General features: G+C 44.3%; 2 protein-coding genes and 1 pseudogene across 2 annotated transcripts; 1 reads left to right on the top strand and 2 right to left on the bottom strand.

Moving 5' to 3' along the window:
- Nucleotides 1-230: 230 nt before the first annotated feature.
- Nucleotides 231-16834, bottom strand: LOC129351435 (tetratricopeptide repeat protein 39B-like). Its single transcript, XM_055020295.1, is given in 22 exon segments — nt 231-905; nt 2087-2203; nt 2282-2399; nt 3087-3198; nt 3285-3405; nt 3742-3833; nt 3912-4073; nt 4215-4274; nt 4348-4415; nt 4504-4612; nt 4721-4786; nt 5260-5270; nt 5273-5364; nt 5446-5510; nt 6053-6096; nt 6099-6119; nt 7218-7288; nt 7959-8090; nt 8802-8906; nt 9195-9229; nt 15791-16108; nt 16765-16834. Coding segments are annotated over 21 exon segments (1737 nt in total). The 5' UTR covers nt 15830-16108; nt 16765-16834; the 3' UTR covers nt 231-808.
- A 797-nt stretch (nt 16835-17631) lies between these two features.
- On the top strand, nt 17632-18501 carry LOC129351424 (THAP domain-containing protein 3-like). The gene is made up of 2 exons (XM_055020284.1): nt 17632-18291; nt 18401-18501. The coding sequence occupies exon 1, from the start codon at nt 17668-17670 to the stop codon at nt 18094-18096; it is 429 nt and encodes a 142-aa protein (XP_054876259.1). The 5' UTR covers nt 17632-17667; the 3' UTR covers nt 18097-18291; nt 18401-18501.
- A 1633-nt stretch (nt 18502-20134) lies between these two features.
- LOC129351350 (uromodulin-like) overlaps nt 20135-24906 on the bottom strand; it is a 10177-nt pseudogene continuing 5405 nt past the window's right edge.

The raw sequence follows: 24906 nt of genomic DNA, 5'->3' as shown, positions 1-24906 counted from the left end.
GTGTGTGTGTGTGTGTGTGTGTGTGTGGTGTGTGTGTGTGTGTGTGTGTGTCTGTGTGTGTGTGTGTGTGTGTGTGTGTGTGTCTGTGTCTGTGTGTGTGTGTGGGGTGTGTGTGTGTGTGTGTGTGTGTGTGTGTGTGTGTGTGTGTGTGTGGTGTGTGTGTGTGTGTGTCTGTGTGTGTGTGTGTGTGTGTGTGTGGTGTGTGTGTGTGTGTGTGTGTGTCTGTGTCTGTGTGCGTGTGTGTGTGTGTCTGTGTGTGTGTGTGTGGTGTGTGTGTGTGGTGTGTGTGTCTGTGTGTGTGTGTGTCTGTGTGTGTGTGTGTGTCTGTGTGTGTGTGTGTGTGTGTGTGTGTGTGTGTGTGTGAGAGCTTGGAATGAGTTCAGTTGCTTTGTTTAGGCCACCACTGGTGAAAAGGCTGTGACTGCGTAGCGTTTCTACAGGTAAACCACCAAAACGTTTCTCCTGCAGAGACAGTAACTGTCTCACTATTTCTACTGTGATTTAGCCGTTTATCCTACTAATTAATATCTGTTTTCAAAAAATAATCAAAGTAAAATGAAGCCAAAGAGGAAATCAAACTCCAATTTGTCATTTTTTCCAGATGTTTTGCTCTTTTTTGGAATAAGTTTGGTTTTTACTTTGTGCTTTTTGGTGAAACATTTGTGAACAAATCTAATCTGACTTCCTCAATGGATCATGAACTTCTGAGTAAACTGACAAAGCGAAAGCTCAGCCTGGGATCTGCAGCTCCAGGCTGAGGGAGCGGAGAGCGATCTGGATGCGGAAGCGTGAAGTGAACCAGCTGAGGTCACGGCGTGCTGACAGGCGAACCCTTCAGGCTGCTGAGCGCCGCGTGGATCCTGAAGTGAAGCCTGGACTCCATGGAGTAATCCTTGTAGTTCGTCCTGACGGGGAACAAACATCAGTCACTGCAAATAAACCGATCATGGAATCCTAAACACGCATTCAGAGCTGCTACTCCACACAGTGACTCTTTCAGGTCAAAGTTCAGATGAATAACTTCTATGTCTTGATGGTTTTACAGCAGTCAGTTCTTTAAAGCGGTTTGCAGGAGCTGCAGAGGTGTGTGGTCCAAGGCTGCGTTCACATGAGCCCCGTTCAATCCGCTTTAATCAAACTGGTTCCTTCGGTGTGAACGCAGAACCAAACTGGTCTGCCTACAAACCCAGGTCTTGGTTTGGTTGAAGTGAAATCTGGTGTGGTTCAAATGCATATGTGAACACCAAATAGACCAGAAGTAGACTCGAGCGCATGGCATTCTGGGTAGATGCAACTGAAACAAACGTTAGCGAGCGCTAGCAGGAGAAACGGCTCGTATTCGTTAGCGAGAGACTAAAGACAAATCCTCCAACTGATCACATCTGACACTCCTCCATTCTTCCATAAATCTCGTACAGAAGGGCGTTGCTGTCAGTGTCTTATTCTAGCTCTTGGTGCAGCGCCCCCACAGGTGAGGAGGGGAACACGTTTTTCAATTAGTTTTGATTGCTTGTCTCAGGTCAGTGAGAAAGAGAACCGACTGGACTACCAGCTGTGAAAACATCCGAAGATGAAAGATCTTCTTTTGTGAAAGAATTTGAGCAATTTGACGTTTCAAAATTAAATTTGCTGAATAGAAACATTGCTGCTCGGAGGAGACCGTTTGCTTAGCCGTATCAAAATTAGTTTATTTCAGAAAAATGTAACGGAAACATAGAAACACTTATTTCACATCATGAGTCTGATAATCAAGAACTGGATGTTACTACTGGCGAAAACTACAAAGAAGACAACAGGAAGTAGTTGGAGGATGATGGCACAACATGTTTTTAATGAATTATCGCGTAAAACTTATTCACACGTGATTTTTATTGAGTTTCTTATTTAATGGAAACATTATATTTGTAAAATTGTTTTTTTTTACGACATTAGTGAAACACTGACAACAATTTGTGCACATTTGTAATGGAAACGCAGCTCATGTTAGTGTTTTTCAGACCAAACCAAAGATTTCTTCAAGCAAAACTTCTGTTCATTTAAAAGATGTTAATAGGGTTTAAATGTAATTAATGTTTCTTGAACTTACTTGGCTTTTTCAATGTAAGTGGCGGCCTTAACGAAGTCGCCCTGTTGCTTGTACAGCAGACCCAACTCGTAGAGGGAGAACGGGACCAGGTAGTGGTCGTACCGGATGCGACTCTCGCTGCAAACACACAGATGTGATCTGATCTTTACCAGCAGGACGAGAGCGGCAGCAGGAAGAGGCTGGACCAGGTGTTACCTGGAGAGGACCTGTGTGAAGCAGAGCTCAGCCTGAAGCAACCGGCCCAGATGTTTCAGGCACAGACCCTTCAGCATCTGGACCAGGCCGCTGTCATCTGGGTGGAACTCGGACGGATCTGAGAGACGGAAAACAAACTGTTAGCATGTTAGCATGCTCAAGAAGACTCATGGATGATGATCCATTTGAATTTATCTTCCTCAAATCCTCGAAACAACTTCTGCGTGTTAACGACTTTAAAGTGATTTTAAAAAGTGACTAAAATCACTTTTATTCAGTTAATTTTACTGTAAAAGTTAGTTGAGCCCAAAACACCAGAGTGGAAACGTTTTCATCCAGTTTTTGAAAGAAAGACAGAAAAGAGAAAAATAATAAACCATGCAAAAGGAAATTATTGAGTTCATTTTAATTTAATATGCGATTAATTGATGTATTGTTCATTGCAACAGGCATAGCTGCAGCGCTTTTAGCTGCAGCATTTTTAGTTGCGGCGCTTTTAGCTGCAGCATTTTTTCTTGCAGCGTTTTCAGCTGCAGCATTTTTTCCTGCAGTGCTTTTAGCTGCAGCATTTTTAGCTGCAGCGCTTTTAGCTGCAGCACTTTTAGCTGCAGCATTTTAGCTGCAGCATTTTTTCCTGCAGCGTTTTTAGCTGCAGCATTTCTGTTTTTAGTTTATATCCGTTTTCACCTGTTGGCCTCCATGTTTTTGTGTCTGTCACTTTCTACAGACAATAACAGATCTGTTTTTCATGTTTCCATGTGTAATATTTCCTAGACGTTTGTAGCAGAAGTGAATTGTTGCTCACTGGTGTCGTTGCGAAGCTGCTGCTCTGCTTTCTCGATGGTGACCAGCAGAGACTCGGTGTAGTCGGCTCTCTTCCCTACGATGGTGAACCCGTTCCAGACGTACATCATCTCCTACAGACAAACACTAATTCATCTCTTCTGACTGAATGTTCCCATTAGTTTCCCGTTAAAGTGGAGCTGAGGTTTGGTTGCTGTACCAGAGCAGGAACCACCAGCGGGACGGGCTGAGCAGCTTTGTAGCGTCTGGACTTCCTCACTGCAAACTTCTCCATGGGGATGGACTTCCCAGCCAGCCGCTGTTTCAGCCCCTCCACCTGCCTGCACACAAAAACACCTTCAGACCTCTGAGCCTGAAACCGACACAAAACGCTCAAAACTGCTGCAAAAATCTACAGAAACATTTTTAGTTTCACTGCAGCCTGAATTTTTCACTGACGTTAAGTTTTCAAAATGCTTTGTTTCCATACATACTTTACACCATTAAACAAATATATATATTTCTTAATTTAATCTTTAGAAAAAGTGATTTCATTGTGAAAAACCTTTTCAATTCACTTCCAGACACGTTTTGCCTTCGTTAACTGAGACAATTAAACGTGTTTGAGTTCATAATGATGGACTTGATGAAGGTTTATGGATGTGGATCAAAGCAACCTGAAGACTTCGACGATGTCTTCTCCAGTCTTCCTCACGTCGTCCTCCGTCATCATGCTGAGAATCGCTGCTTTCTGGTACATATAGATGGCCTGAAAACAACAAACACAGATGAACCGATGAACAGACTGCAGTTTGCTCAGGCTGGGAGGATCCGCAGCAGGGCTGACCTTTGACCAGCGGCTCTCTTTGCACAGCAGGTCAGCGTATCGGTACGCCTGCTGCCATTCCTGCTGGAAGGAGTGAGTCCACATCAGCTCCCAGTAACACAGGTGGTGGATCTGCTTCCACTCCTGCTGGCTGCTGATGCATTCCTCGAACCTGGAGCGCGCCTTTAAAACAGAGCCGGTCTTTAAACGATGCGCCTCGGCTTCACACATCTTAAACTTTTAATGTCTGGTAAAAGTCGGATCAAAACGTCGTGAAAATAAACGTTTTGTTGCACGGCTCTGTGAGAGTCTGCACAGACGAACCTTCTCAAAGTTTCCTCGCAGGGTGGCGATGCGAGCGGAGTAGAAGAGGATGATGGAGCCCTAAAAGAAACAATAACCATACGATGAATCCTGATCAATCAATACATAATCAAAGAGCCTCTACTGGTCTTACTGTGGGGTATTTTTGTTGGTATGGCTCCAGCAGAGTCTCAGCCTCCATCAGGTTCCCCTCCCCCGTTCCTTACACCAAAACAGAAACAAGCAACTATAAAAAGTGAAATATTCAGGTTCGACATCAAACAAATAAAGATTCGTAGAAATTTCCTACCCAGAATCAGCGACACGTAAGTGTTATAGAAGAGCAGAGTCAGCACACAGATTATCGAACGCAAACTTTGGCTGGCTGCTCCCTCCCTCAGCTGAGACAAACCAAACCTCTGCAGCAGAAACGGCAATGAGACGCCAGCTCTCCTCACGGCAGACGTTCATTTCCCGTCTTTGATAAAATATCTGCACACAACGTTTAAAAGAGGAGAAAAACTCACCCTGTTTCCTGAGAAGCCAATAAACTCCAACAACCTTAAAATCCTCTGAGGAAGGAGAGACAACATCTGGAACAAAGAATCAAATTCAAAGATTTATTAACAAAGTACAGCTAAATATAATTTACTTTGTATAATTTGTATCTTTAGAACTGTAAGAGTTTGGGAATGTTTGCCGATATGCTGATGATGCAGCGCTAAACGCAGCAGAATCCAAAAAATGGACAAACATTTGAAAGACTCTTTGAATGTGTTTGAGTTTAAAAACCCAACAACTCAAAATCTGCTGAGGAAGGAGACATCAAAAACAAACAATGAAATAAATCTGAGAAAATTCATTTATAAAGTACATCTAATTATAATTTATTTAGCAGAATTTGTTTTGTTTTTTCTGTAAGACTTTAGGAAAGTTTGCCGATATGCCGATGACACAGCGCTAAACGTAGCAGAATCCAAAATATGAGTTTTTCTGTGTTTAAAAACAAAACAAAAACCTTCACATCAGTTTAAATGAATTCACTTTAAATATTTTCCTCTCCCACCAGGTTAAAGAGCCGATGCCCAGCTTGACTCCGCCCTCAAACTGTTTGAACGAGTTCAGCTGCTCCGCCTTGTCCTGGCTGATGTTCAGCACGTTCTGACAGTCCCTAACGAGAAACACAAAGCCTGATATTATAATCGATTATCATTTCAATTTTGTCTCAGATGGCCGTTCGTTAGTCACTCACTTGTAGATTTGGTAGCTTGTTCGAATCTTGATTCCTCCTTTTATGAAACTGATCATGTTCTCATCCTGGAAAATAAGGACAGAAAAAAAACAGTTTATTTACATTAAAATGACTGAAACATCCATTAATTTTAAGGTTTTCCTGTCAGATTGAAATGCAGGCAGAACCTTCACACCTGGTGGATTCATTTCCTTTTCTTCCCCAACATTCATGGAGCAAAATTATAAAACCAAAACACAAAACTTTAAACCTGATTTCATTCTGAGGGTGTTGAGATAAAAATTTGCCACGATAGAAAACAAACTTTGAAAAGCATTGTGATGCTAAGAGACGCTAGAAGAACAAGATGAAGCAAAGTGGACAAAGAGACAACTTCCACAAAAACAACTGCAAAAAAGCCTCTTAATTAACAAAACTCCATCCTACATGAAGGAGAGTTTATTTATGGGTAACATGTTGTCATTTAGAACCTTTTCTTATTTCTCTGATTTAATATTTACAGACCAGTTACAGAAAATAAGCTTATTTAATTAAAAACACAGTGACTATATTGAAGGATGAACATAATTCAAATATATTTAGCTGATTTAATAACAGTGACTCTGACCTGGATGAAAGTGAGCGTTGCTTTCTGCAGAAGGCACTCGGCATACAGAGCTCTGCATGCATCTCCTCTGCAGACACAAAGACAGGCCCCAGTTAAACCCAGTGACTCCCGGTTGAACCCAGTGACTGCCAGTTAAACCCAGTGACTCCCAGTTAAACCCAGTGACTCCCAGTTAAACCCAGTGACTCCCAGTTAAACCCAGTGACTGCCAGTTAAACCCAGTGACTCCCAGTTAAACCCAGTGACTCCCAGTTAAACCCAGTGACTGCCAGTTAAACCCAGTGACTCCCAGTTAAACCCAGTGACTCCCAGTTAAACCCAGTGACTCCCGGTTGAACCCAGTGACTCCCAGTTAAACCCAGTGACTGCCAGTTAAACCCAGTGACTCCCAGTTAAACCCAGTGACTCCCAGTTAAACCCAGTGACTGCCAGTTAAACCCAGTTAAACCCAGTTAAACCCAGTGACTGCCAGTTAAACCCAGTGACTCCCAGTTAAACCCAGTGACTCCCAGTTAAACCCAGTGACTGCCAGTTAAACCCAGTTAAACCCAGTTAAACCCAGTGACTGCCAGTTAAACCCAGTTAAACCCAGTTAAACCCAGTGACTACCAGTTAAACCCAGTGACTGCCAGTTAAACCCAGTGACTTCCAGTTAAACCCAGTGACTGCCAGTTAAACCCAGTTAACCCAGTTAAACCCAGTGACTGCCAGTTAAACCCAGTTAAACCCAGTTAAACCCAGTGACTACCAGTTAAACCCAGTGACTGCCAGTTAAACCCAGTTAAACCCAGTGACTGCCAGTTAAACCCAGTTAAACCCAGTTGAACCCAGTGACTGCCGGTTAAACCCAGTGGTTCCCAGTTAAACCCAGTGACTGCCAGTTAAACCCAGTGGTTCCCAGTTGAACCCAGTGACTGCCGGTTAAACCCAGTGACTCCAGTTAAACCCAGTGACTCCAGTTAAACCCAGTGACTCCAGTTAAACCCAGTTAAACCCAGTTGAACCCAGTGACTCCCAGTTGAACCCAGTTAAACCCAGTTAAACCCAGTGGTTCCCAGTTGAACCCAGTGGTTCCCAGTTGAACCCAGTTAAACCCAGTTAAACCCAGTGGTTCCCAGTTGAACCCAGTGGTTCCCAGTTGAACCCAGTGGTTCCCAGTTCGTACCTTCCTGTAAGTTGGACTGCTTGCTGATCAGGCTGGACAGAGATCCGACCACCGAGTTTCTCTTTCTGAACCTGTAGAAACATTTCAGTCTTTGGTGACTTTATGTTTCCTACTGCAGTGAAGAAGGTTTTCTGATCAGATGAGACCAAAACGAAACATTTTTATCTCCATACAAACTCAGCGGTTCGGTGGATTCGACCCAGTGTCCCTGAACGCACCATCCAGAGCTGAAACATGGTGGTGGCAGCATCATGCTGTAGAAAACCAGCTAAGTATTGACAGCAGACTAGCATGAAGGCTACATATGGGGGAGATTATTATTGGATGGTTTAAATCAGAGCATCTTCATGCTTGAGAATGGTCTAGTTAAAGTCCAAGTCTAAATCTAAGTGGAAACCTGTGATTAGACCTGAACACTCACAGATTTCCTCCAACCAATCTGACTGAGCTTGAGTGAAAATGGCGCCACCTAGCGTCATAAATATGAACAACTTTGTGTTGTTTCCATCACATCCAGATTAAATGCAGCAAAGTTTGTTTTTGTAGCCAAAGATGTGAAAAAGTTTGAGACAGATAAACGTCGTTGGGGTCAGAGGAACAGGAAGTAGTTCATGATTCTTAGCCGAACTGGGTGGACTCCATCAAACCCATCAGCTGGAAACCAGTTCAGCTGAAACTGACCCACATTTCTGATGTTTCTGATGGAAAACGTGGCGGTGGCGTTGAAGGCGGCCATCTTACCGGTGGCAGGTCTGCAGCGCCTGCTTGATGGTCTCCATGGCCGTCTGGATGTCCTTCTGGTCAAAGGTCATGGTGGCCTGCATGACCAGGATGCTGCTGTAGCCCAGAGCGTGGTACATGCTGTGCTTCCACCTGAACACACAACGGGTCGGTTAGGACCGCAGATCCAGCACACTGCGACCCAAAGCAGGACCGGAGCCGGTTCAGGGACAGAACCACAACCACCTCTGATGGAGGGGAGGAACCAACCAGTAAGGAACTGGTTTGATTCCAACCAGGAGAGGAAAGAAAGGAGATGACAGGACACAAGGAGGGATGGAAGGAAGGAAGGACTGAAGGAAGAAATAGCAAAAAGGAAAGAAGGAAAGGATGGAGAAAAGGAGGAATGTGCAAGGAAGCAAAGAAGGAAAAAACAAGGATAGACAACAAAGAACAGAATGAAGGAAAATGCAATTTAGGAAGGTCACAAGGAAAGGAAATAAATAAGAGAATAAATGATTGAGGGACTGAAAAAGATGAAAAATAAGGAATCAAACAACAAGGAAGAACTAAATGACTGAAGAAAGTCAGTAGGATGTTGAATAGTTGAATTATCTATAATTATGGAAGGTGGGTGTCTAGTTAAATCCTGAAAACCTCCGATGTGAGCGAATTAAAACAATTCAGCCAAGAATTCCTTCAAAATAAAAGACTAATTGTTGGTAGTCAGCTGGAAACTAGTAATTAGATTTAGAGGACATTTATTTTCACCCAGAAATCCCACCTAGAAAAACATTCAGTTTCCACTCCGGTTATTTTTCTGACATGAGTTTGATGATCTGAAAGGTTGGAACAGATTCTCACCACGGCTTCAGCAGATCCAGAGCCTGAGAGAACCTGTTGTTGAGGACCAGGTTGAGAGCGCACTGGGTCTCCTGGATGGCAGTGTGCAGGTCCATCTGACAAGCCCTGCACACACACACACACACACACACACACACACACACACACACACACACACACACACACACACACACACACACACACACACACACACACACACACACACACACCACACACACACACACACACACACACACACACAGATAAAGCCAACAGCACAAGTCGAGTGTTAGATCAAATGACCAATAAACACTGAAAGTGACAAAACGAGAAACTGGAGCCTGACAGGAAGTGAAAACAACAGCAGAGAAACATTTTCAGTCCTCATAACGTCGTGTTTTTGTGTGAACTTACGAAGGAATCCGATCGAAGGCATCCTCAAAGCAGTCCTGAAACAGAAACACAGAGGTGAGCTAACTGCTCTGCTTCATTATAAATCCTCACAAACGGGTCAAACACTTTAGATACTGGATCATCACGGGTCGACCCAAACCCTCTGCTGCAACATATTGTAGTGAAATGTTGACACACAGATACATTTTGATAACTTTTCATTGTTCCTGCTGTGGAAATGACCAAAAATAATGATTTCATCCAAAATGGCCGCCTACATTTTAGGACTTAACTTCTAGAGAGTATTTTCTTGATCAGCAGGGATCTACCTACGTACCAAATTTCAGATCCTACGATGTGCAGCCTGGCCTGTCTCACTGTAGGGGGCGCTGTAGACGGCATTGAAATCCAGACCTCTGGATGACCACTGTACTAGCATTAGAATAGTCAGTCTATAGCTTTCTAATGTTGAGTCGTCAGTAAAATCTTTGCAGCATTTTGTAACAGTTTGGGTGTGATGGCAGGATGTCGGCCTTGTGCAGAAAACAAACCGCTAAAGGATCTGCTGAAGTGCTAATTTAGCAAAGCTCAGAAAACACAAAGTCCTCAGAAAACCAGAGTCTCACGTTTCAAATCTTAGTTTTCACTCAGAGAGAGGAAGCCGTTTCACAGAAAAACTCCCTTTTGCTCCAAACTAATCTGCATTTCATTCTCAAATACTAAACCATCTTGGCCACCTCCACCTGCATGAATTTACCCTGAGCATACTTATGTGGCTTCAACACGAGTAAACCTCACTGTGTTTCTTCAGACCCTCAGTAACAAGCTAATAATAGCTGTCCAGCAGCTCCTTACATAACCTCATCCAGCTGCAGCCACAGCGCCTCACAGAGAGGAATCAGCCTGCAGGCTGCAGCCGCGCAGATCAGCCGCGCTGCACAGCAGACAGCCGCGCATCCCAGGAAAACACTCAATATGAATCTGTTCACTAAGCAGGTCAAACCGCAGGGAGCCGTGGGAATGATGCAAGCAGCTATAGACGCCTCTGAACCGGAGCTCAGACGAGATTAAACACATCATTCAGAAACACAACAACTGCAAAGAAACAGAAAACGTTTAACAAAGACTGATGTCCTTCAAAAAGGTACAAAAATGGAAATAAACATGAAACTTACATTTTGATAAAAGAAAAAACAACCTGCCCAAAGACAACCTGGAAATCAATCTGTTAAAGCTCTATAGATTAAAGATTAAATTATCTCTACAAACGTATTTACAAAACACAGAAAAAGAAACATATCTGCTAATTGACCCAATGAACAGACTGAAGGAGTCAACATGCTAGCAAACCGCCAGGCTAGCTGTAGCATTGGAGCTAACTTTAGCTTCCATGCTAGCTGGAGTAAGTGAGAGTTAGCCAACATGCTAGCTACAGAAAACAGCTTTAGAAATAGAAAACAAAGTAAAGCAGAAATGTTTCTAAATAAACTAAATGAAAGCAGAAATTATGTTTTCTGTTTTATCCTGGTCATAAAATATGGTAGATAAAATATGTTGGCTTCACAAAACAAATTAAAACAGACAAAAAATATATCAAATATGTTTTATATGCTCAGTTACAAAGAATATGGATTTTAAATGTGATTTAGCAAGAAACAATTAGCTTTATTTTGTTAAACTGAAGTACAGCAAACACACACACACACACACACACACACACACACACACACACACACACACACACACACACACACACACACACACACACACACACACACACACACCCCACACACACACACACACACACACACACACACACACACTCCTCAGGAAACATTGATAATAATTCAGTGTGAATCCAAACAGTCACTTTCAGCCCCCGGTTTCATCACTTCCTGTCAGTTGGAGCAGACTCTGCTCCTCACAGCAGCACCAGGAGCTCCTGCTGTGCGTCTGCAAACAGGCAACTGTTGTTGAATCTGCAGGCCAGCATGTTACAACACAGCACACGCCTCACACACCGAAGGCCGATGACCTACAGCAGAAGGACAGGAAGGAGACGGAGACGGGATGACAGGACGGCTGAAGCTCTGATTCAGGGTTGGTACGGCGAGATTAGCAAGTAGAGCTAGTGAACTAGATTAGCAAGTAGAGCTAGTGAACTAGATTAGCAAGTAGAGCTAGTGAACTAGATTAGCAAGTAGAGCTAGTGAACTAGATTAGCAAGTAGAGCTAGTGAACTAGATATCCCAGCAGGACAGGCAGGTAGAAATCCAAGCAGCCAGTCAACAGATCAGAGAGTCGGGAACAAGGCAGGAAGCAGCCAATGGGAGAGTGGCAAGGTCAGTGAGTGGCAAGGTCAGTGAGTGGCAAGGTCAGTGAGTGGCAAGGTCAGTGAGTGGCAAGGTCAGTGAGTGGCAAGGTCAGTGAGTGGCAAGGTCAACGGGTCGGCAGCATCAGTTCCTCTGAACACCAGCATCTTGCCTGATGGTTTCAACAAACTTCTAATCATAGTAATAGTTTAGTACTTTGACTATACAGAACCGGTAAATTCACATATCTGAATTCTTTCATCTTCATATATGAGCTTCAAAATGGCTGCCATCTCTCTTAAAGCGTCTAAACATCAACTGGATTATTAACTATGAACCAAGTAAGCAGATGATAAATATTAGTTAATTTCTAAGACCAGAGAAAATGAATAAAACCAGGAGAGTTCAGAGACAGAAAGCTTCTCCAGTAACGGCTGCACCTTTCATTAATTAGTCAGGACCTTCATGCCGGGTCCGATTACCGGCCACATGCTCTATAAACCATGAACTGCTCTGGATCCACCAGGAGGACCAGAAACAAAGGCTTCAAAAGCCCAGAAGAACCAGACAAAGTTTTCATTCTTGCCAAAAGAGCAATAAACTGTTTTGCACATGGTGAGAAATCGTCGCCTTGTGTTGGGATTTTATTGACCCGTTTGAAGGATCGAACCCTTTGACTCATGCTGAAAACTCGTCCAACTCTGCAGCAAACATATTTAGTCTTTTCTTCACAGAAAACAAGTCAAACTTCACTCAACACAACAAGAATCGAACACCCAGAGGAAATGAAAGGGAGTTCTGCTAAAGAAACCAAAGTTCATCACTGAAAGCTCCGTCTGGTGAACAGAAGCTACAGTTTCTCTCACTTGTTAATAAGATAAAACCCCTGATGGTGACGTCATGCATGGACGTTTTGTGCCTCTGGTAAGGCAAAGACATGAACTTATTCAGAAAACCTGTTTAAAATTTCTGTTTATAGTCAAGAAAAACAACAAATAAAAACAAATAACCCGACAGTAAAAACCTTCCAGGAAAATTGAGGAAGATATTTCTGAATTTTGTCTGCGAAGCGTCAAAATCCTCATTATATTTCTGTCATGTCTTTACATTTATAAATCAGTTGTGTAGTCACAGTGGCGTCCAGCCTGGGGGTCAAAGGTCAAGCCACTGCACCCTTGCATGAGTCATCAGCAGCGTTTTGTTTTAATTGGTCTCCTTGTGTTTTTATGGTGTTTCTGCGCAGCGACAACCTTTATCCCAGTTCCCATAAACTCAGTTAGTCTCACATTCCTCAGAGTTTAACCAGCATCAGCTGAGATCCTCCGAAACGCGACGGCCATGAATGAAGCTTTCAGGGGTCAGATTAGAGCCGACCCCAAGAAAACAAACCCTTCTGCTTCTGGTTCCTGCTGAGAGGCTTTTTCTTCTCATCCATTTCACTGGCAAATAAAATAAACTTCATTCTAACAAAAAGAATCAGAGTCTGAGAAATATCAGCAGATAATCCAAGACTAACCAAACCATGAAACCTGCAGCGAAGAAAGACTTTCTGCAGAACTAGAGCCACGAAACGAATCTAAAGATTTACAGTTTGTTGAAAATCGTTTCCAAATGGAACAAAATAAAGTGAAACTGTTCAGATGCAGGGATGCATCTCTGTGGCCTCATGGAGGATTTTATGTTTCCACTTTGTTTCATATTTAAAACCAGATTTTATCATTTCAGCTTAACAGTATAAGTGGAATTCAAATGTTGCCTCATTGCTTGATATTTATTCTGATTTTAACATGAACAACACACACACACACACACACACACATACACACACACACACACACACACACACACACACACACACACACACACACACACACACACATACACACACACACACACACACACACACACACACACACACACACACACACACACACACACACACACACACACACACACACACACACACACACACACACACAGGACCTGTCACTATCTCTGAAAGCTGATTACACGCTGCTGATGAATCAGATTAATAATCTGTGAACTGCTCACCTGAGCCGGATTAATTTCAGCAGCTCTCAGTGGAAACAGGAATAAATGCAACAGAAGAAGAAGACGGAGAAATGAAGCACAGAAACCGTCCTGATGCAGCCGAGGAGCCGATACTGCGCCTCATATCAGCTGCAATAAAAGCCAAAGTGGTCTGAAGACGGGAGGCCGGATGCTCCGAACGCCAACGGCGACTTCCTGCCAGCCTGCAGCGCTTACGACTTATGATGCACCAATATGAAAACCTGGGCAGATAGAAACACGTTTCCTCTACAAATACAAACAAATCTTTCTGCTGGTGATTCTGGTGCTTCCATTAAATAGAAATTACAAGTTCCTTCACTTAATAAATCTTCAGAAACGTCACAAATGCAAACAGTTTCACAGAGGAGCAGAAAAGCCAAACATGAAACTGCAGTCAGAGCAGAGAAACGTCCGTCTGCTCGGATTCACTCAGAAACAAAAATCATCTGAAATATGAATGAAAAACTATTAGGTGAAAAATCTACTGACATTAAATATTTACAATCACATCATCAGACAGACTGAAGGATAAAGTTAAGTGGAAATTTTGGTATTTTAATAATTCATATCAGCAAAATAAACTTTTTCCACATCAGTTTCTTTCTTTCAATAAAAAACTGATAGAATAGAATAGCATTTATTGATGAAACTTTAACAGCAGCTGTTTGTCTGTCTGCTGGATTTTTGGTTCAAATATGTTTGTTTTTTATATCCAGTAAGAGAAGAAATAGAATAACATGAATCAAGTAAAAATCTAAAGTACAGCATTGTGTTATAACAAGACATTTTTCCATGATTTTAGTGAATTACTTTTTAAAAATCCATATTAAGGAGTTATTGACCTACAGCAACATCTTACATCTTGATGAGAAATGAATTATATGTCAGTTTTGTCTTATTTTAGTGACATTTGCTCCATAAACTGGACAGAAATACTTGGAGAGATTTTGTGTTTTTGCATTCATGTGATTTTGTGAAGAACTTTTTATTGATTCTTTAATCTTGTTGCTTTGTTTTCTTTTCTCTTGTGGTTATTTTGAGTTGAAGTTGTTTTTTTTTTGTGGGTTTTTGTTAGCTATATTTGAGTTTTATGAATGAAAGCTGATTGCATGTCTGCTGCTCTGTGGTCAGGAACTGCTGTCTGAATCGGGTCGATTCTCCCGTTTTAGCGCCGCGGCTGCAACTGAAGCACGACTCCACATTAAAACCTGAGAGACTCTGCAACAGAAAAACATTTCAGGTTTTCTGTTGCACAGAATCACAAAGAGCTCAGCAGTTGCTTGAGGTTGGCAATGAAATAGTAAGAAGTTCAAGAGTAAGTGAAGAAACTTGACTGACGAAGTGGAAGGAAGTGAATCAGATAGAAAAAATAGTTTTCCTTTCAATTTGAGTTAATGGATCAAATTTAATAGAACTCCGGATTATTTTGACTTTAAACTTTCATCATGTTTCTTCTGAATGGATGCATTATTAGCATTCATGCAGCCATCTTGTAAGAGATTGATGACAGATTTCTTCAAACCTTCAGGATAAATCATTAAAATAACAGCAGAAACAACCAAAACGTGACTCAGCAGCAACATTTTCAATGAATTATTATCTAATAAAACTTTTACTGTGAAACATTAACAAGTGGAGGGAATTCAACCTGGAGTAATGTCCCATATTTACCACTAGAGGGCACTACATCCTCTAGTGGATGTAGTGCAATGCACCTTTAATCCAAACTTAATGTAAATCAGGTTAAATTTGATGAAATGTCAAGTGAGAATCTGTCATTAATTTAGAGTTTGTACAGTGTGTGAAACTATTTCAGTGTTTTACAGTGTCTAGAAGGATTTCAGTGTTTTACAGTGTCTAGAAGGATTTCAGTGTTTTACAGTGTCTAGAAGGATTTCAGTGTTTTACAGTGTGCAGAAGGATTTCAGTGATGTTTCTATGTGACTGTAAAGGAAAAGGTTTTTCCAACCAGTCTGACCAGGTTTACTCAACATATTTGAAGCAGCTTGTTTTCTTAATCAGCCTCGTTTATTAAATCATTATTTTATTGAATATTTGATGGGAACCTGCAGAACAAAGAGCCGCTATAGTGAAGGTTCTGTCAGGAACAGGATGCGGCATCCCGGTTCTGGAGGGTTTGGGTCCATTTAAAGGGCAGAACCAGCCGGGATGAAACCGGAGCCTCCGGAGGGAAGGACCGGATGAAACCCGATAGCAGCGGCGGGACCTCACCTCCTCCTCGGCGGCCGCCCCGTTGCCGACGTGGGCCATGTCTGCTGTCCGCGTCCCGGAGCTGCTGCGGCTGCTGCGGCTTCAGGCGCGTCTGGCCGGCATGTCGCTGCGGGTCCTGCCGTCTCTAGCAGAACCCGTCCTCTAGCAGAACCCGTCCTCTAGCAGAACCCGTCCTCTAGCAGAACCCGTCCTCTAGCAGAACCCGTCCTCTAGCAGAACCCGTCCTCTGCCCCGGTGAGTCCGGCAGGTCCGGAGTCAGGAGATCCGGTTCGTCCTTGCGCCTGTCGGACGCGGAGGTTCGGAATCTAAGGAGGATTTCTTCCGTGAAGTGGAAAACAGACACGCCCCCAAAGAGAGAGGGAGAGAGAGAGAGATGAAGAGAGAGAGAGTGAAGGGATGAATCTCCATCATTTTTGCATAAAACACTGAATATCAATCTGCTGCAAATCCAAACTAATATATGCAGGTATAATAATAATAATGATAATAATAATAATAATGATAATAATAATAATAATGATAATAATAATAATAATGATAATAATGATAATGATGATGATAACTGTATTCAATATTAAGCTAAATGATTTTCAATGATTTATGGAGAACCAAAACTTACATAATTAAAACAGAAATTAAAACATTTTATTTTTCATAAAACACATTTTCTTTTTCCTTTTCCTCATACATGCATTTTTGACAAGAAGTGTCTGAATATTTAGTTTTTCCTTTTCTTATCAATGCATGTTCCTCATGAATGAATGAATGAATGAATGAATGAATGAATGAATGAATGAGAGGCTTCAGCTTCTCTGATTGGTCGGTTTGGATCTCTGGTTCAGCCGTTCATCAGGGAGCGGAAAGTTTTATATCCTGATTTATTATTTGACATGTTGAGGCAGAACGTCTGGACCTTCAGAACCGGATGGTTCTGAAGGTCCAGACCAGATGGATACATGAAACATCTTCAACACCTTCATCTCATCCTGATCCCTGCAGGATCATTTTATTCTCTCAGTCTGTGGTTCTGGTCCTGAAATGTGGGCCTGCATCCCGTCCTCCCCTCAGAACCATGCGGTCCCAGGAATGATCCGGTCCCAGGAATGATCCGGTCCCAGGAATGATCCGGTCCCAGGAATGATCCGGTCCCAGGAATGATCCGGCTCCAGGAATGATCCGGTCCCAGGAATGATCCGGATCCAGGAATGATCCGGTCCCAGGAATGATCCGGTCCCAGTCTCTTGGTTCCGTCAACATGGTGATGATCTGCAGCTCTGCATCCTGAGCAGGAGACAAAGTTCAGTTTGTTCCTGATTTCAACTTAAATTAAATCCAAAACAAACATTAATTAAGACTTGTTGACTTATATTTGCATAAATTAATAATTAATTATTATAATTATTAATTATTATAATTATTAATTATAATTATGTTAATTAAACATATTTCAGATAACTTTATTTCAGTCAGCAGTTTATGAACTTATTGAAACATCAGGAGAGTTTGAATAAATTCAATCATTATTTCATCTTATTATTTGGCACTATTGTCTCTCCATAAGGGTCATAGTTCAGCATCCAGTCAGTAACTGGGAAGCCTCTCACCAGGCACCGTTTGGTGCTTTTGGACCGGACGGAACCGGACCGGACCGGGTTCTGTCGGGTCTTTCTGCTCGTGTCTCTTTATTATGAATTTTATTCAATCAACCCAAACCATGAACATCCGAACCCGACCACCAGAACCCAAACGGTTCTAGTTTCTCCCGTCTCTTTCACAGACGCGTCCGCGACGTCACACGGACGTGACGTCGAGCGCACGAGGCCAACGTCACATCCGCAGGAGCGAAATGCGACTTCCTGGTTTCCGTTGGGCTCAACATGGCGGCCAGCAGGGGCCGGGTTCGGTTCCAGAGGCAGATGAAGCGGTACCACGAACACTGCTGCGTCCCGCAGTGCTCCGCCTCCTCCAAGTACAACGGCCTGCTGAGTTTCCACGGGTTTCCACGAGACCCCGCCCTCAGGCGGCGGTGGCTGCAGAACATCCGGCGGGAGGAGATGAAGCTGACCCAACACAGCAAGGTGTGCAGCCTCCACTTCAGCCCGGACCAGCTGCTGCGGCCCAGAGCCGCCGGCGGCAGGCGGGCGGTGAGCAGAGGAGCCGTCCCGGTGCTGTTTCCCTGGAGCCCTCCACGGAACCGGGCTGTCGGAACCGGACAGGAGGCCGGACCCGCCCGGAGGACCCAACCTCCCGGATCACGATTACTGCTCTGTCCCGGAACCAGCAGACCGGAACCTGGCTGTGCATGAAAACCAGAAACTAACTGAAGAAATAAAGAAACAAGCGGAAGAACCGGAAGCCCCATCCAGGTTCGGGCTGCAGAGGTTCACAGGATCCGATGACGATATCCGGTTCTACACCAGGTGAGATGAGCATCTTTAGTTCCTCACTGCAACTTCAGCCCAACATGCAGTGACGTGACGCTGGTTATGATGCTGCATAATGTGAGTATTTAGCATCATTAGCTGCAGTAAAGCTCTTCACTCTGATCTGTTGCGGTTTTTCTCCTCACTGCGTCATCAAGCGTTTCCTGTTTCTGCTCTGGACCTGCAGGTTCGCCACTTATCGTCTCTTCCTGATGTTCTGGAGGATCATTGAACCGTCGGTCCATCGGATCCGAACATCAGGAACCAGAAGCAGCGAAGCAGCAGCAGCTGGATCCACACACGGTTCGGATCCGCAGCACACACACACACACACACACACACACACCGGATACACACACACACACGCACACACACACACACACACCGGATACACACACACACTGCTCACACACATGAACACACACACACACACACTGTTTCAGTTTTATATTTCTGGTAATTTAGTTAAGTGATGATTTATTAAATTGAGATGTCAATGCGGTGTGTGTGTGTGTGTGTGTGTGTGTGTGTGTGTGTGTGTGTGTGTGTGTGTGTGTGTGTGTGTTGTGCTTCTTCCTGCTCCGTTCCAAACAGAAATGATGCTACGATGATTATTTTCTTCATGTTTTCTGCTGGTTTCTTTGTTTATAAATAAATAATTAGCTAACTAAATGTGTGTATTTGCATATTTTCAGTTTGTCTGCTGTTGCCTCTTCTTCTTCCAGAGGGATTCCTTGCAGCCCATCGACGAGCTGCTCCTGTTCCAGATGCACCTGGCTGCAGGTCTGAAGGAGCGAGACCTAGCAAACCGGTTCCAGATCCACCCGTCCACCACAAGCCTCATTATTTGTTGGTGGGCCGATTATTTGTACTTAGTTCTGGGTTCTCTGTGTGTCTGGATGGATGCAGACGACATCCGGGCTCAGCTCCCAGAGGACTTCAGAGATTTTGCAGATACTCAGCTGATAGTTGGAAGCTCTGAGCTCAGATGTCAAACTCCTGCGTCCGCTGTCCTCCAGACTGAGCTTCAGTCTCACTGCGTAATGAGGGGTCTGACGGGAATGGCCCCCCACGGTGCGGTGACCTTTGTGTCTTCGCTCTATGAGGGGTCAGTAAGCGACACGGAGCTGTTGGTCAGGTCGGGCCTGGCCGATCGTCTGGCGGAGGACCGGGCCGTGATGGTGGGGGAAGGATTCCTGATCTCTGGCTCTGTGAAGTGTAAAGTCTACTGTCCACCTTTTCTCAGCACTGAACCACAGACGGCGTCTCAAAACGCCCGCCTGCTCGTTCACATTGAGCGGGTAACCCAAAGAGTTACAGAAAACAACTGTTTGATTCTGTCATCCCTTTGTCTCTGGTCGGAAACATTAATAAACTTTTTACAGTGGCCTGCCTGCTGGTCAACTACCAGAACAAAGCGCTCTAAATGAAGAGCGTGTGGTGGAAGAGCAGAGCCTTTCGCTCCTCCTGGTTCAGGAGAAACACGGACAGCCTGCAGGACGGAGACCCAGTGATCACAAACATGTTAGAAATCTGAATTAAAGTGAGTTTTTTCTTTCCTGGTTGAATTTCTTTCTCAGATTTGATGGAATTAGTTATCGCAGAAGCATATGTTTCCTATGTTTGTTGTCACATTTCATGACAAAACGCATGTTAATAAACTTGTTTTCATAAAACCTTGATAACAAAACTAAATTACAGGTCGGTGCAGATAACAGCTCAACGTTACGGAGAGACGATGATGTCACATGTTATTTTGCACAACTTTGACCTTAAAACACAAGTAAATGAATCAAAATGATCAAATTTCACCCAAACTTTTTGTAATAAATACTTTGATTGGTTTATGTATTTAACTTTTGTAGCTAAATACATAAATAACCGACAGCCTCAAATGAACAAAAGACCAAATACAGACGGATTAAAACATGAATCACAACTTTAATCACCTTCAGCCGAAGAAGTTTACAGGATTATTATAAAAAATAAAAATGCTGATTAATAATCATCATTGCACACTTTAATATTTTAGTGATTAGAAATCAAAATGCTGCTCTTTATGTCGCCGCCACACATCAGATGTCCAACATCCAAACCAGACAAAAAACACCAACAATCCATTCAAATAAAAACTACTTTAACCCTTAAGCAGAAAAATAATCTTTTATTTGACCTCAAATGGATTTTATTTTGTCTAAGCTGAGAAAAAAAAAAACACCAGTTAAAGCTGGAATGTAATACCAGTTGTAGCCACAAGAGGGGGACGTGCTCCAGTTTTATAATAGTAAGAGTTAAAACTGCTTTAACTTTCTGAATTCAAAATTCAACTTGATGTTAATCTTATAGACGTTAAAATCTAACATGAACCTACAAACATGTTGGAGTTTCTGTAGATTTGAGCTTCAGAGGAAGGAAAACGCTCAGAAACCAAATTCCTGGTCCTGACTGAAACGTTCCGGCTCTTTGTGAAGCACTGCAGCCTCATTCTGCTCCGTTTCCCTCTGTGCATTATGGGATGTTTCACATCTAAAAGGTGTTGAGCTCAGACTGCGTGAGAATGAAAAAGACCAACTATAAACCCGCTTCCCTCCACCAGATCCAATTAAAACAGAGCATCTGAGCAGTAGAACCGCCAAGTGTCAGAGGTTTCCTCATAACATCCCGGGTTCTGGATCAGAACCGGCCCACAGACGGGGACCTTCATGGAGTTTGAGGTCCTTCAGTCCCACCTGAAAATACAACAGGACCAAAGTTTGAACCTGGACCCCAAACTGCTGCAGTTCAACTGAACATGAGCTTTACAAGACGTTGGAAAGTGTTTCCCCTCACAGCTTTAATAACTCAAACATGATGTGCAAAACTAAGGAAATCTTCCTTTAAACCAACATTTTGTCACAAACCCTGTAAAAAGTTCAATCTTGGTTCTCTTCCCATCCATCAGGAGCTTTTTTATTTCTGTCTCTTGATGTGACGACTATCAGCGTTTTAGTTTTTCATTTTCTGCAACCGTGTCAGAAAACCCACCGACAAGTTACAACCCCTAGTGGAGAGATGAAGCTACTGACCCCATCACATGTTCTAGGTGTGAATGACATCATGTCAGAATGATTTGCAGTCTTACCTAAGCAGTCCAGGCCATGCTGATGAAGGCAGCAGCTCCAGACCGGGACCGGACAGATCTGCGAGTCCGAGCTCCATCACACGTCTACAAGCGAAGGACAGAAACGTCAACGACTGTCAAAGCTGGGAGCTCAACTTTGTGTGAGCATCAAACATCCTGAGGTGAGTGAGATTCAGAGAGCTGCACCTTGACGCAGGTGTTCTCCAGTTTGGTGCAGAGCTGCAGCTTGCAGTGCAGGTAGACCTCAGCAGAGCTCCCAGTGAACTGGAACATGTTGAAGGAGAAGGAGTTGGAGGTTCCCCCTCCGTTCCCGTCCACCCTCACCGTCTGGTCCTCAGAGTTTGGACAACTGCTCACAAGCGTCAAATCAAAGATCGGTGGTCGGATCAGAGAGGTCAGAAAGGCTGAAGGTCGGCGGCGCTCTCACCCGTTCTTGATCAGGTAATATTTACGGGCGGCGGCGAGCGATTCCTGGTCTGTCGCCCAGCAGGAGTCCGTCACCAGGGCGACCAGGTTTTCGTCCAGGCCGTCGGCGTCCAGCTCCACCCAGATCCTCTGGTTCAGGTGAACGTCGGTGTTTGAGGCCACAGCTTGAGTCCGGCCGGCGTCGGTGTAGGCCTTCATGGTCAGAGAGTAATTCCAAGGTCCGGATGAGATGATCTGAACCACAGAGCTGCAGACGACACACAGCGGGAAGAGTCTGCTCTTACTGCTGACTGCGCAGATATTTGCACTTCCTGTCTGCATCCAGCAGCTTTTCTCCGCCGTATGAAGCCACTGACTGGAGACGCCAGCTGTGGGCGTCTGCTTGGTGTTTCTGTTTCGGTTTTTAGGTCTTTCTATCAGGTTTGTTATGTGTTGGTTTTCTGCACCTGTTCTGCCTCCCATTATTTCCCCTCTGCTTAGGGGTCAGGGTTCACAAGCCTCATCCAATCGCTGCCCTCATCCACAGACATGATGCTGCTATGATGACGGGTTCATGTTGCAGGGGAACCGAACTGCATTGAGCTCAGCTCTCCGCTCCAGACACAGGGATGAAGGAACGGCCCAAGTTACCGGAGGCTGGAAGCTTCCATCTCTGTCTATGCTGCATAGATCTATGATAGGACACATCATATCTATCCTATCATAGATCTATGATAGGACACATCATATCTGTCCTATCATAGATCTATGATAGGACACATCATATCTATCCTATCATAGATCTATGATAGGACACATCATATCTATCCTATCATAGATCTATGATAGGACACATCATATCTGTCCTATCATAGATCTATGATAGGACACATCATATCTATCCTATCATAGATCTATGATAGGACACATCATATCTATCCTATCATAGATCTATGATAGGACACATCATATCTGTCCTATCATAGATCTATGATAGGACACATCATATCTATCCTATCATAGATCTATGATAGGATAGCTTCGCTGCATCTAGAAGTTCATAAAGTGTTTAAGCTTTTGACAAAATCTGGAAAATCACATTGACCTCAATCAGAAAGAAAAGGATTGGACCCTGTAATGTTTCACTGTTTTGCCTGTTTCATCTGATTCTGTGTGAAACTAAAAGCACCAGTTCACACCCACCTGTCTTTGACCCTGAACGCCACCGTCTTGATGTCCGGCTGGGTCTGGACGCAGGAAAACTCAATGTAGACCTGGTCTTGGCGAGTGATTCCTCCAGAGGAGACGTTCTGAGTCATGACGGCGTTCTTGTAGAGGGTTTGGCTGTTGTTGGTCTGCAAACAGAGACATTGACCTGTGACAGTTGCCTCCACATCAAGATCCCGAAGCGGCGCGGGAACCCACCGTGACCTCAGTCCCACAGAGGTCGGTGTTGTTGTAGCTGAAGGTCACCATGTGGGTCTGCTGGTCCATCCGACCTCTGCAGGTCGCTTCCTTGAGCTGTAAGACGGAATAGTCGATGCCTTTGTCCTCCAGGAGACACCCGACCAGAGAGAGCGAAGCAGAGCTCTGTCTGCAGACCGGCGGATCACCTGCAGGTCACAGCGCTGGTGAGGAGAGGCAGTCAGAGTTTCCTCCACATTCTGTTCTCAGGTCACAGCCGTCCTACCCAAAGAGTTCGTCTCTCTGTACTTGGAGGCAAAAATGGCCCGACAGAAGCAGCGAGTTTCTCCTCCGGCCGTCTTCTCTCCACAGAACTCGTGGTCGCTGCAGGTCCTGTCCTGACAGATGGCTCCAGGGGGCGCTGCAGAGCAGAGGCATGCTTGTGAAAAGCAGCCGCAGACTCATGGAGCAGACGGAGGGAAGCAGGGCTTACGGCACTGAGCCTTGGACCTCCAGTTCTGCGGCGCGGCGCCGCTCTGCAGGCTGCAGGCTCTGGCGTAGGCCTGCAGGAACTGACAGCTGAGGCCGTCCACATCCAGATAGCGGCACAAAGTGTCTGTGCAGGCGGCCATGTAGGGCTGCGGGTTGACGGCGCAGGAGGAGAAGGGCGCCTCCATCAGGAGGCTACAGCTGCTCCACATGAGACAATCAATGATCAACAAACGGATCATCTCCCATCAGAGCTGAAGTCACATGAGGAAACATGAAGTTTCCCCCAGAGACCAGAGAGAAACTCAGAGAGAAGCTTCTGGATCAACGTGCTCACCGTTCAGCCATCTTGGTGCAGTTGATGGCGGTGCCATTAGTGTCGGTGTACCGCGCCTCACAGCTAGGGGGCGACACACAACAAGGTCAGGACTGATTCCTGAGTTTACCTGCAGCAGCAGCAGCGGGTCAGTCTGACCTGGTGGAGCCGTCCTCAGAGAGCCGCTCTTCACTCAGAGACCTGCTGGCGTTTCCACACAGACCCTGCAGAGACAGTCCATCAGAACCTGGACGGGTTCAGGACGCAGAGAGAGACGATCAGCGTCAGACTGCAGGACAGCAGCGTTCCTCAGGAACCAAACGATGCTCCGTACCTTCCAGGTGGATTTGAGCCGTGGAGCCGTCAAAGAAGACAGAAGCAGAGAAGTTGGACAGAGACACCTGGACAGTGACTCCGGTTTGGTCCTTGGAGAGCTTCACACCGCGACCCGTCTGAAACGAGCCGTTGAGGGTCAACGGCGAGTCGTTGAGCTGCAGAGACACAGCGGACTGTCAGAGCTCAGAGGCTGAGCCACAGAAACCTGGAGGGTTTCAGAAGGTGGCGCCCCCTGCTGGTGAAGCAGCTGCTGCTTTACCTACAAACTTCAGACTGCAGCAAACCTGAGTCAGCAGCTCTGAAATGGTTCTGAAATGGTTCTGTAACACGAGGAAAGCTTTATAAAGACTGAAAGACTGAAATAAATTTAGTGCTCAAAACTCAAGCAACTGGAAAAGTTCAACTGAATCTGAATCTGACTTTTGTTTTCAGCTAAAAGTCAGAAAATATTTTTCATAAATTGTCTTTAGGATCAGAGCTGATAGAAAAAAATCCCAAAATGTTTCAGTTACTTTAGGTTTTATCAGATAAGAAACCAGAAAAAATAAAGTCTAAGATTTTTAAATCAAAATTTAAATGAGGAAATTTAATTGTTAAATTAATTCCTGGTGTTTTTCCTGTT

The sequence above is a fragment of the Poeciliopsis prolifica genome, unplaced genomic scaffold (genome assembly GCF_027474105.1).
Source record: "Poeciliopsis prolifica strain line A6 unplaced genomic scaffold, Auburn_PproV2 SCAFFOLD066, whole genome shotgun sequence".
In the NCBI taxonomy this organism is placed as follows: Eukaryota; Metazoa; Chordata; class Actinopteri; order Cyprinodontiformes; family Poeciliidae; genus Poeciliopsis; species Poeciliopsis prolifica.
The sequence above is the reverse complement of the archived record's forward strand: the minus strand, read 5'-3'. Positions and strand labels throughout refer to the sequence as shown.